The sequence below is a fragment of the Macaca nemestrina genome, chromosome 11 (assembly GCF_043159975.1).
Source record: "Macaca nemestrina isolate mMacNem1 chromosome 11, mMacNem.hap1, whole genome shotgun sequence".
NCBI classification, from domain to species: domain Eukaryota; kingdom Metazoa; phylum Chordata; class Mammalia; order Primates; family Cercopithecidae; genus Macaca; species Macaca nemestrina.
The window spans coordinates 125,737,964-125,750,141 of NC_092135.1; the positions used below are offsets into that span (position 1 = coordinate 125,737,964).

Genomic DNA, 12,178 nt, shown 5'->3' on the forward strand with positions numbered 1-12,178 from the left:
AGATACGTGTCAGAGTGGGGCCCCCTTCATCTTGGAATAAACCTGCTGTCCTTTGCTGCCCGGGGCTGTGGCTTCTGAACTGCTAACCCCTTATACCAGGTGTCCCCAAACACCAGACCACAGACCAGGACTCACAGCAGGAGGTGAGCAGTGGGCAAGCGTGCAAAACTTCATTTGTATTTACAGCCGCAGCCGCTCCCCATCGCTCACATTACCACCCAAGCTCCGCCTCCTGTCAGATTAGCAGCCACAGCATTAGCTTCTCATAGGAGCACAAACCCTATTGTGAACTCCACATGTGAGGGATCTAGGTTGTACATACTTTATGAGAATCTAATGCTTGTTGATCTGTCACTGTCTCTCATCACCCTCAGATGGGACCATCTATTTGCAGGAAAACAAGCTCAGGGCTCCCACTAATTCTACAATTATGAGTTGTACAATTATTTCATGATATATTACAGTGTAATAATAATAGAAATAAAATGCATTGTAAGTGTAATGTGCTTGAATCATCCTGAAACCATCTCCCCACTTCCCATGGAAAAACTGTCTTCTACAAAACCAGTCCCTGATGCCAAAAAGTTGGGGACCACTGCCTTAGAGAGACTGGAGGATACAGACAGTCTTTTTTATTTTTTATTTTTTGGGACAGAGTCTCGCTCTGTCACCCAGGCTGGAGTGCAGTGGTGGGATCTCAGCTCACTGTATCCTCTGCTTCCCGGGTTCAAGTGATTCTCCTGTCTCAGTCTCCTGAGTAGCTGGGGTAAAATTATAGGTTCCTGCCACCACACCTGGCTAACTTTTTTTTTTTTCCCCTTACTTTTAGTAGAGTTGGGGTTTCACCATGTTGGACAGGCTGGTCTCGAACTCCTGATCTCTGGTCATCCGCCTGCCTTGGCCTCCCAAAGTGCTGGAATTACAAACATGAGCCAACATGCCCAGCCCAGACACAGTCTTTAGACTACAGATTGACCTAAATCCTCTGCAGGCTTGAGAATAACCTATTATTATCCCCATTAACACTACAGGATGGGGCCTGGGGATGGGACAGGAAAAGACAACTGCAAAACTGCTAGACAGGTGGAGGCAGGTGGTGCTGGATCAGGGTGTGTGTGAGTGGGAGGAGGAGAGAAAGTGACAGCAGTGGAAACAAAAACACCTTGCACTGAAAATTATGACACTGACGGACTTCATCGGCCCCGCATGGCTTCCTGAGCCCGGCTTCTTGATCACGGTGAATCTCAGGCTTCTGATGCCCCTCGCTGCCTACCTGTAAGTAATCAACCTGCTTCATGTCATTCGTTGTGTGTGTGGGTGTGAGCCTCCCTGGACTCAGACAAATTGGTAATCAGTGCACAGTGAATCTGTTCCCCAAAACTGACACAGCAGGCAGGGTCCAGTCTGACAGAATCATGGCTCATTGGTGAAGCAAGGGGCAAAACCTCCCAGTACCTGGTTGAAGGTGGAGACGTCAGCCTGGGGGCACAAGAGCTGGACGGTACTGCTGGACATCTTATGGGTCAGGAGGGGTTATATGTGGGACTCCTGGATGTGAGTGAGCTGGCCATGGACTAAGGTTGCCAGAAAGGAATGTGGAAACGAGATCGTGGCGCACAGGCCCCTGATTGTTGGGCACTGATGCGATCCTTCATTCCTGCGGCTGGAGAGCTCAGGAACAGAATGCTCAGATGGACCCTGAAGCACCTGAGAAGGATGAGGAAAGAGGTACTCAGGTCCTGAGGCATCTGAGCAGGAACCAACTATGCAATGCAGGCTGCCACAGAAAGGGAGACTTTCTAGCTAAAGGACAGGTATGGAAATGGTTCAGAGATGCCTTATGTGGCCTGGTTGATGTGTTTGTTTGATAAAAAGACATTGCAGACCCAATGTCTCGGGCCGAACGGTGTGGTTGGAATGAGGCCAACATCTCTGGGTCTCCACTGGAGGTCAGTGGCACTATACTCCTGTCCATACAGAAAGGGAAAGAAGGGGAATTCAGACATTTCTGGGGTTCTTGGCTACTGGAATCCATATGGCAATATTTCCAGGTCCCCTTAGGGGAAAAATTAACCTGGTGACGTTGGGAGGTTTGAGGACAAACATGGTGACCTGTGGTGCTTATCTGTTTCCAGGTGGTGCCCTCGGGCCATTTTGGGTGCTGGAGACCACGGTTCCTACCACTTAGTGTATTATATGTACTAACGTAGGCTGCTTGTGGCACAGACCATCACTGTGACCTGAGGGGGTACGGTCTCCTACAGCTAAGAATCTGAGCTGTAATAGTGGAACATATCCACTGCTGCTGGCTACCTAAGCTCCCAAACCTGATGGGTTATTCAACAAAAGCAGTACTACAACTAAGAGAAAAAAGTATATTACTTGTTTAAATCTGCATCAGTCAGGGTTCAACCTGAGAGACAGAACAAATAGGAGATATAAATTAAGAAATTAATTTTAAAAAGTTGGCTTCCATGGTGTTGGAGGCTGATAAGGCAGTCCAAAATCCACAGGACAGGCCATCAGAAGGGGTGGGCTAGGACTCACAGGCATAGGCTGAAGCTCCTGAACACAGACTGACTCTCCGTCTCCAGAGGAACCTCAGCACTGCTGGTAAGGCCTTTCCCCTGACTGAATCGGGTCTACCCGGATTATTGAATCAGTTCCTCTAGGATTGTATTTTTTTTTTTTTTTTTTTTTGAGATGGAATCTTGCTCTATTGCCCAGGCTGGTGTGCAGTGGCGCAATCTTGGCTCACTGCAAGCTCCGCTTCCCGGGTTCACGCCATTCTCCTGCCTCAGCCTCCCGAGTAGCTGGGACTACGGGTGCTCGCCACCACGCCCAGCTAATTTTTTTTTTGTATTTTCAGTAGAGACAGGGTTTCACCGTGTTAGCCAGAATGGTCTCGATCTCCTGACCTCGTGATCTGCCCGCCTCGGCCTCCCAAAGTGCTGGGATTACAGGCATGAGCCACCGTGCCCAGCCAGGATTGTATTGAAAATCAACTGATTATGGACTTCAATCACATCTGTAAAATGCTTCACAGCAACGCCGAGGTTCGTGCCCTTACATGTCCCACTCTTTCGGTTTCCATGTTGTTCTGGGGGTGGACTTGAATGTGTTGAAACAGCATTTTGGGTTTCAATTGCTCACTGAGGCCATGTAGATGGTTTGTTTCAATCTGTTCAATTAAATAATTTGATGGTACCCAGTTCACTGGCCAATGGATGTGGTCTTGAAGGGGCTCATGATGGTCCAGTCTTTCAAGGCACCCAGTTTCATCAATTATCAACTCATGGCCAATCTTGTTTCATCCATGCCCCAACCATTTACCCTTCTCCCCATGGGTTAATTTGAATCCCGTATCATATAATTTAATACTAGTTTTTAATTTAATGTTTAATATTTGCTAAATATTTCAGTTTGTATTTTTAAAAATAAGGACCCAGAATGTAGAAATAAAGATTCAGAAAGAGTGTATTACAAGGTGGGAAGAGATGTAAATTTAAATACGATCATCATGGCAGGCCTCATTGAAAAGGAGACATTTGAACAAAGACTTAAAGGAAGTGAGTCGCAGAGCGAGCCATGTGGATATCTGGGGGAAAGAGTATTCCAGGGAAAGGAAGCTAAAGTCCAAAGATGGTTTCTGAAATATTTAAAGATGCTCAAGGAGCCCAGGGTAGCTGAACTGAGTGAGAGGAAGAAGAGTAGAAAATGAGACCAGATAGGTAAAGGGGAGGGCAGGAAGACCAGGTAAGGTTTGCAGATTACCCTCAGGCCTGTGGTTTTTTACTGTGTATGAACTGGAAAGCCATTGGAGAGTTCAGAGCAGAAAAGTGACATGATCTCCTGTATATTGTATAAAGAGAGCTCTGACTGCTATTTTGAGGCTAGGTTGAAGAGGGCAAAGAATTAAAGCAGAGATGAGTTAGAAGGTCTTGCAATAAACCACGTGGATGAGATAGTGACAACTCAGACCAGAGCAGTAGCCATGGAGGTGGTGAGAAGTAACTATCTCCTAGATTTAGTTTGAAAATAAAGAAAAGAATATTTTCTGACACGTTACATTTGAGATGAGAGAGACTAGGAGGAGTCAAAAATGACTTCAAGGTTTTGGGCCTAAGCAACTTGAAAGATGGGGAAAAATGGCAGATAGCACCGTTTTGAGCAAGATGAGGATTCCACCTGGAGCAGGCTGAACTGCAGATGTCCACTAGACATCCCAATGGAAATGCTGAGTAGTAGGCAGCTGAATACAGCGGTCTGAAGATCAGGGGGAAAAGTCAAGGTCTGAGCTCTCATTTTTGGCATCATCAGTATACAAATATAGAGATTGCATGAAACCATCAAAGACTGTCTAGAGAAAAGAGTTTCTAAGCACTTAACCTTAGGAGCTCTAGGGTTAACACCTCTGAAAAAAGAGGAGACACCAGCAAAGGAGACAGAAAGGAGCACCCAGTGAAGAAAGAGTAAAATTAAGAATGCATGGTGTCCTGGAAGTGAGTATGGAACTGTTTCAAGGGGCAGAGAGTGACAATGGTGACAACGTTACCAACGGGTCAAGCGAGATGCGTGAAGTGAGGTGAGCACTGGCGAATGACTGCTGGATCGATACCGGTGATCTGGACAGGAATGGTTTTGGTGAAGTATTGAAGACAAAAGATGGATATGAATGGATTTAAGAAAAAGTATGAGGAGAGGAATTAGAGAGACAGGAAATAGACTACACTTTCATAAATTTTTGCCTTAAAGGGAAGCAAAGAGATGACTTAATCTCACAAACATAATGTTAAGCAAAACAATCGATGTAAGAATGCCCAACTATATTCATATAAAATATTTTTATGTATGTCTATGTGTATAAACACATATATACATATATTTTAGAAACAGGGTCTTGCTCTGTTGCCCAGGCTGCATGAACCCTATAGTGAACTGTGCGTGTGACAGATCTAGGTTGCACACTCCTTATGACAACCAGAGCTCATTGCAGCCTTGAACTCCTAGGCTCAAGTGAGCCTCCTGTCTCAGCCTCCCAACTAGCTAGGACCACAGTGGTGGTGACGAAGTGGTCTTCCCTAGGTACAGGCAGTAAGGAGGAGAATTACCTGTAGAGAATTTAAAAGCAATAGTAAAACTGATGAAGGGCCTGTCTGTATTTTATTGTTGCCATGTACCAGCAATTCTAAATAATGATGGTGATAAAGTATGCTCCCCACCAGGTGGGCTGCTACTCCTCCCGGCTTGGCATGCCACCCTGACAGTGTCTAACTAATCACCTTTACCTTTTCCAGAACAGCACAAAAATCTTTGGTTTTGAACATTCTTCTAATCTCTAATTTATTACTGTCCAGAATGTTAGTCTCATGTTTTTGAAAACTCTTCAAGATATAAAAAGTTAACTACTGTTTGACATGGCCAGTGTTGAGATTTACTCACGTGTTTTCTGTTTCACACTCCCTCTTGCATCATATGCCTTCTTTTGGGGTAATTTTCCTTCTTCCTCGAGTGCATCCTTTAGCAGCTGCTTTTGGAAGAGTCTGTTACACCCTTTCTGAGTGAGTGTGTCTCACTCACTCCATTTCTGTTTGTCTGAAAATGTCTTTATTTTACTCTCATTTTTTGAAACGTTTTCCTCTTTGTGTACAACCCTAAGCTGGCAATTATTTTCTCCAGCACTTTGAAGGCATTATTCCACTACCTTTCTGGCTTCCATTGTTTGCCATTGAGAAGTCATTTGTCAATCTAATTATCATTTTTCTGTAGGCGATGCTGTTTTTATTCTTCTGACTGTTTATAAGATTTCTTTTTCTTTGGTATTCTGTAGTTTCACTATGGTGTGTTTAGATTTGAATTTCTTTTCATTTACTCCTTTGGAGAGCTGTTAGGCTTCCTAAATCTAATTCATGCCTTTCATCTCTTCTGCAAAATTCTCCATGGATATTTCTTTGTCTGTCTGTCATTTCTATCTTATTATCTCCCCAAGGAACTTCAAATAGACCTTTGTGGAACTTTCTCACTCTAATCTCCATATGTTTTAATAATTTTTTCACTTTCATCTCTGTGCTGTATTCTAAATGAGCTCTTCCAGTTTAATATTTTCTTCTTTATTGCTCTTAACTTCTCCATAGCTCTTGTTTATTAAGCTTCTATTCTTGACTACAGTCATGCATCCTTAATAACAGGGATATTTCTTGAGAAATGCACTGCCAGGTGATTGTGTCATTGTGCAAACATCATATGGTAGACTTATACAAACCTAGATGGCATAGCCTGCTACATACTTAGGCTAAATGGCATAGCCTATTGTTCCTAGGCTATAAACTTGTACAGCCTGTTACTGTACTGAATGCTGTAGACAATTGTAACACAATGGTAAGCATTTGTGTATCTAAACGTATTTACACATAGAAAAGATACAGTAAAAATACATATAAGGGATAAAACATGGTACACCCGTACAGGGCACTTACGTGAACAGAGCTCCAGGGCTGGAAGTTGCTCTTTTAGGATCTTGCTCTGTCACCCAGGCTGGAGTGCAGTGGCACAGTCTCGGTTCACTGCAACCTCCACCTCCCGGGTTCAGGCGATTCTCCTGCCTCAGTCTCTGAGTAGCTGGGATTACAGGCACCTGCCACTACGACTGGCTAGTTTTGTATTTTTAGTAGTGATGGGGTTTCACCGTGTTGGCCACACTGGTCTCGAACTCCTGAACTTGGGTGATCTGCCCTGCCCACCTCGGCCTCCCAAAGTGTTGGGATTTTACAGGTGTGAACCACCGTGCCTGGCCACTTATTATAATTATCAAGTGTTATATGCTGTACGTAATTGCACGTGCTAGACTTTTATAAGACTTGCAGTGCAGTAGTTTGGTTTACATTCGCATCACCACAAACACATGAGTAATGCTTTGCTATACAACATCATGATGGCTACGATGTCACTAGGTGATAGGAATTTTTTTTTTTTTTGAGACGGAGTCTCGCTGTGTCACCCAGGCTGGAGTGCAGTGGCCGGATCTCAGCTCACTGCAAGCTCCGCCTCCCGGGTTCACGCCATTCTCCTGCCTCAGCCTCCCATGTAGCTGGGACCACAGGCACCTGCCACCACGCCCGGATAATTTTTTTTTTGTATTTTTAGTAGAGACGGGGTTTCGCCGTGTTAGCCAGGATGGTCTCGATCTCCTGACCTCGTGATCCACCCGTCTCGGCCTCCCAAAGTGGTGGGATTACAGGCGTGAGCCACTGCGCCCGGCCAGTAATAGGAATTTTTCAGTTCCACTACGATCTTATGGGACCACTGTCATATACGTCAGGGGTTCTCAACCTCCAGTCCAAGGGCCTGTACCAGGGTCCATGGCCTGTTAGGAACCAGGCCGCCAGCAGGAGGTGAGTGGCGGGTGAGCAAGAGAAGCTTCATCAGGCCGGGCGCGGTGGCTCAAGCCTGTAATCCCAGCACTTTGGGAGGCCGAGACGGGCGGATCACGAGGTCAGGAGATCGAGACCATCCTGGCTGACACGGTGAAACCCCGTCTCTACTAAAAAATACAGAAAACTAGCCGGGCGCGGTGGCGGGCGCCTGTAGTCCCAGCTACTCGGGAGGCTGAGGCAGGAGAATGGCGTGAACCCAGGAGGCGGAGCTTGCAGTGAGCTGAGATCCGGCCACTGCGCTCCAGCCTGGGAGACAGAGCCAGACTCCATCTCAAAAACAAAAACAAAAAAAAAAAAAAAAAGAAGCTTCATCGGTATTTACAGCCACTCCCCACTGCTCGCATTGCTGCTTGAGCTCTGCTTCCTGTCAGATCAGCAGCGGCATGAAATTCTCATGGGAGCGTGAACCCTATTGTGAACTTTGCATGTGAGGGATCTAGGTTGTGCACTCCGTATGAGAATCTAATGCCTTATGATCTGTCACTGGCTCCCAGGAAAACAAACTCAGGGCTCCCACCGATTCTACATTATGGTGAGTTGTAAAATCACTTCATTATATATTACAATGCAATAATAATAGAAATAAAATGTACAAAAATATAATGCATTTGAAATCCTGAAACCATTCCCCCACCTTGGTTTGTGGAAAAATTGTTTTCAACGAAACCAGTCCCTGGTGTCAAAAAGGGTGGGGACTGCTGATATACACGGTCCATCATTAACCAAAACATACTTATGCTTCCCATGACTGTAGTTCTATTTTTCCCCAAATTCCTGATTATTTTGTTCTATTCTTAGGATGTTCTATTTATGTATCTTGTTCTATTCTTATGATGTTATTTTCCTCCACGTGTAAACATACTGAACATTTTATATTCGAATACTGATCATTCTTCTATGTCAAATCGTTGTTAGTCTGATTTTGCTATCTATTACTTCAGTTGGCTTGTTCCTGAAACTTTATATCCTTGTATGATTCTGAATTTTTAAAATTCATAATCTCATATTTGATGGAATTTTATGTGTGGCAATATTTTGATTCCTGTATTGAGGTACATTCTTTCAGAAATCATTTGCCTTTGTTACATATAGGTGCCTGGAGACATTGCCAATCAGGACCACTTTAAACTAAATTTTCAGCTTAAAAGAGAAAAGTGTAGCCTGTAGGAGTAGGACTCCAGAATTATGTGAGTGCTGGTTTATAAAGACAAATGCTGAGGGCATATTCTCCAGACTCCACCCAGATTAGTCTTCTTCCTGAGGGATTTCCCCCTGTCATTTTGTATTTTGTTCTGATTCATCATTCACTGAGGATGTGGTCCTTTGGGGTTGTCACTAGAACCAAAACTTTAGGTTCTGGGGGAACCAGCAGATGCCCTGAGCACACAGCAGAGTCAATGCTTCCTTAGCTATCTGGCCTCCTGTTCTTGCTTTGGCATCTGAGGATTTTTCTTAGTTTCTTACCAGTTCAGCCATTTATTTTTTTTTAAAAATTAAATGTATATCCATGAAATCCAAGGGTTTTGTGGTGTAAAGATTTTTCTGATATCCAGTCTGTTGTTGCCTAATGCAAGTAAGCCTTTCTTACTTTAATGTTTTTTAAAAAGTCTGTTGCCTTTAATAAATAAGCTTTTCTTAATAAAAAAATTTAAAAACATTGACTGAAATTTGTTTAAACTTCAAACAACCCTAAAGTCCCCCTCTTAGTCCATTTTCTGTTGACTGAGAATACCTGAGACTAAAACATTTGTTTAAAAATGACGCTTATTTAGCTCACAGTTCTGGAAGCTGGGAGATCCAAGATCAGGGGGCAGCATCTGGCTGGCTTTTGGCGAGGGCCTTGCTTTGTGCCGTGTCATAACACAGCGCATAAATCCATTAAGGAAGGAGAAGGAGAAGCGCATGTGCAGAGACCAAACATGGGAGGCAGCCTTGCTTATAACAACTCACTGGAGTGGTGACTAATCCATTCCCAAGCGAGCAAGAGCTTCCTTTCAGGAGAAAGGCATTGATCCCTCTTGAATGACCCAGTCACCTCTTAAAGACACCACTTCTCAACACTGCCACATTAGGGACCAAGCCTCAGCATGAGATTTGGTGTCATATTCCAGCCATGGCACCCCTTTCTCCTTTAAGTTCAACCCCTCAATCCCATTCCCCCTAAGGTAATTGCATGGAGACCATCTCCATTAGGATAGAAAAGTAAGAAAACAAGGCAATGTCTAAATGATCAGGACCCAAACTCACTGAAAATCCATTTAAGGAGTTTATTTTGTTTGATAATGATAATGTGGGCCAGGTACGGTGGCTCAGGCCTGTAATCGCAGCACTTTGGGAGGCTGAGGTGGGGGTAGATCACCTGAGATCAGGAGTTCGAGACCAGCCTGGCCAACATGGCGAAACCCCGTCTCTACTAAAAATACAAAAATTAGCTGGGTGTGGTTGCGTGTGCCTGCAATCCCAGCTACTTGGGAGGCTGAGGTAGCAGTGAGCCGAGATTGCACTCCAGCATAGACGACAAAGCAAGACTGTTTCAAAAAAGAAAAGAAAAGAAAGAAAATCTGGCCTTTGACTTCAGCTGTCCTTTGAGTTAAGACACCAAAAAATAGTTTATGAAATAGTGGAACCTAAGGCTGATGGACCACACACATCCTGCATTTGAGTCCATGAATATGAAGTGAGAACACTCATCTGGGCTATCTGGACTGTCAAATACCACATATTCCACACACACTGAAAAATATCCATTTTGATATATGTGAGCCTATTCCAAATCCAGACGAATCCCCATTTCATGCACTTAAAATAATGTCATCACTGTATTTGACTTTTTGGGAGGTAATCTTTCTACGCAGAGTGCCCCTCTCCTTACTAATCCCTTTGAGGTTGCAACTAAAAATGCGTTTTCATGATTCTAACTTTTATTTAATTAAAGGTAGATTAAAGTACCAGTTATGCTAGCTGGTTAATCTAATGGAGGGTGCAATCAGAGGCCATCAGCTGGTCCCAGAGTGGCTGAGTGCAACGGCTGCTGGTTGTGAGCACTGGGCAGGGTCTCTGTATTTCCCAGTGAGGAAAATGAAGGCAGAGCAGCACAGCAGCTGTGGTTTCTGTGATATCAAGGGGGCACTTGGGGCCACTGGCCTTTCCCTTTTCTTTTTGTGTATACTCCCCAAACTTGGTGATAAGAGTTGCTTTTCATGTCTTAAGCCTCAAGACCATCCAGGGAGGAGAAGGGTGAAGGCAAAGAAATTAGTGAATGACGGAGGCGTCTTACTTTCAACTCCCTTGATCAAGAAGAAATGGCGCTTACTCATTCTGTTTCTCATTCCAAAAGTTATCTCTGCAAACTGGGGGGTGAAAGTGGGGAAGTGGGGGCTGATGAGAGGGATGAAGAGGTCTGGTAACAGGTAACCAAGAGGTGGGTGTTCTGGTGTAAAACTTGTGGGTTGTTATTACTTCGTTTACCTAATTAAAGGCTTACTTTAAAAAATTAACCTTATTCGAGATGTTGTATGGTTATTTACCCATCCCCTCCAAATCCCTCTTATATTCAAACTTGTGAATTTCATCTGTTTTTGGAAATAAGATTCTGCCAGAAAATCATTTTATATCATTAGTTAACCACAGTATATTCTTACGCCCTCAGTAAAGATGATTATATCTACCACTCTCTCCATAACCGGCTTGGTGATTATTACTAAATTACTCTTCAGCTTTTTCTAGTTGAGATAAAAATGCTTCTTTTAGCTTTTCTCATGGGCCTCTTCCCCTAGTCTTTCAGTCATCTTCAAAGATGTGTCTTAAAACCTCTTTTTAAGATCTTCATAAATCCATTAAGATCTTTTAAAATCCATAAATAGTTCATGTTGTGATAGCAGTTTGAGAGATGCTGGGAAAATGAAGGAATCGCTTCTGGAAGTCTTGCTGCATCCTACTCTTTGCTGAATCTCTGTGTCAGAGAAAAATGCTGATTCAGTTTGCACTTTCTACCTTTTATATCCCAATTTTTAAAAATGGCATTTGGCATCCTATTAGTGGAATATCATGAGTGCAGACAGAGTCAATGATAAATGGACAATTATGATTGAGATTTGGGAGTTACTAATCAATGCACTTCCATATTACTGGCTCTTAAAAACTTAGTGAAAGCATATTTAATTAGATTCCTACCAAAAAATCAATTTTTAAGAAGCACAGTTTTCAAGACCAGCCATTCGTAATAACATCTTTTCTTCTTTGTATATAGGAATAGGGTTTGTCTTCTGTTATGCCTTTGAGCTGTATGTTTTTGCTCATCCTGCTCTGTACCTGGGTAAACTGGTTTCTTCTTTAGCAACTGAGCTTAAAAATAGCTTTCCATGGAAGAACCAAACTGAAAGTTGTTCCAGCATTGAGGATGTCAGCAGAGACTAGCAGAGGAGATATGGTGGCAATACAAATATTTTAAAGGAGTGACTTAAATATATTCCTCTTGGCCAAGAAGATAAAAGGATTCGGAAATATTGAAGTATCAAGGGATACAAAACGTAAAACTTGAATTTTTCTGCCAAATTTTAGACTTGTTTTCAGGTTTTAATGTTTGTGTGGCCCCCTGCCTTTTGAAGAAAGAGCAAAAGGTATTGATTTGCCAACAAAGAAGACACTTAAATTTTAAATTAGGATACACAAAATAGTGGCAGAAAAGAGAATAGAAGGATTGATGGATCATTTTTATTTCTAGTCATATTTTAACTAATTCAGTT

At 43.2% G+C, this 12,178-nt stretch overlaps 1 protein-coding gene across 1 annotated transcript in view; it reads right to left on the bottom strand.

Annotated features, from left to right (window-relative positions):
• Positions 1-12,178, bottom strand: part of LOC105473974 (putative solute carrier family 19 member 4) — a 39,687-nt gene that overhangs the window by 9,619 nt on the left and 17,890 nt on the right. The window contains 1 exon segment of the mRNA XM_071073475.1: positions 9,211-9,284. Within this exon segment, the coding sequence (XP_070929576.1) occupies positions 9,211-9,284 (74 nt within the window).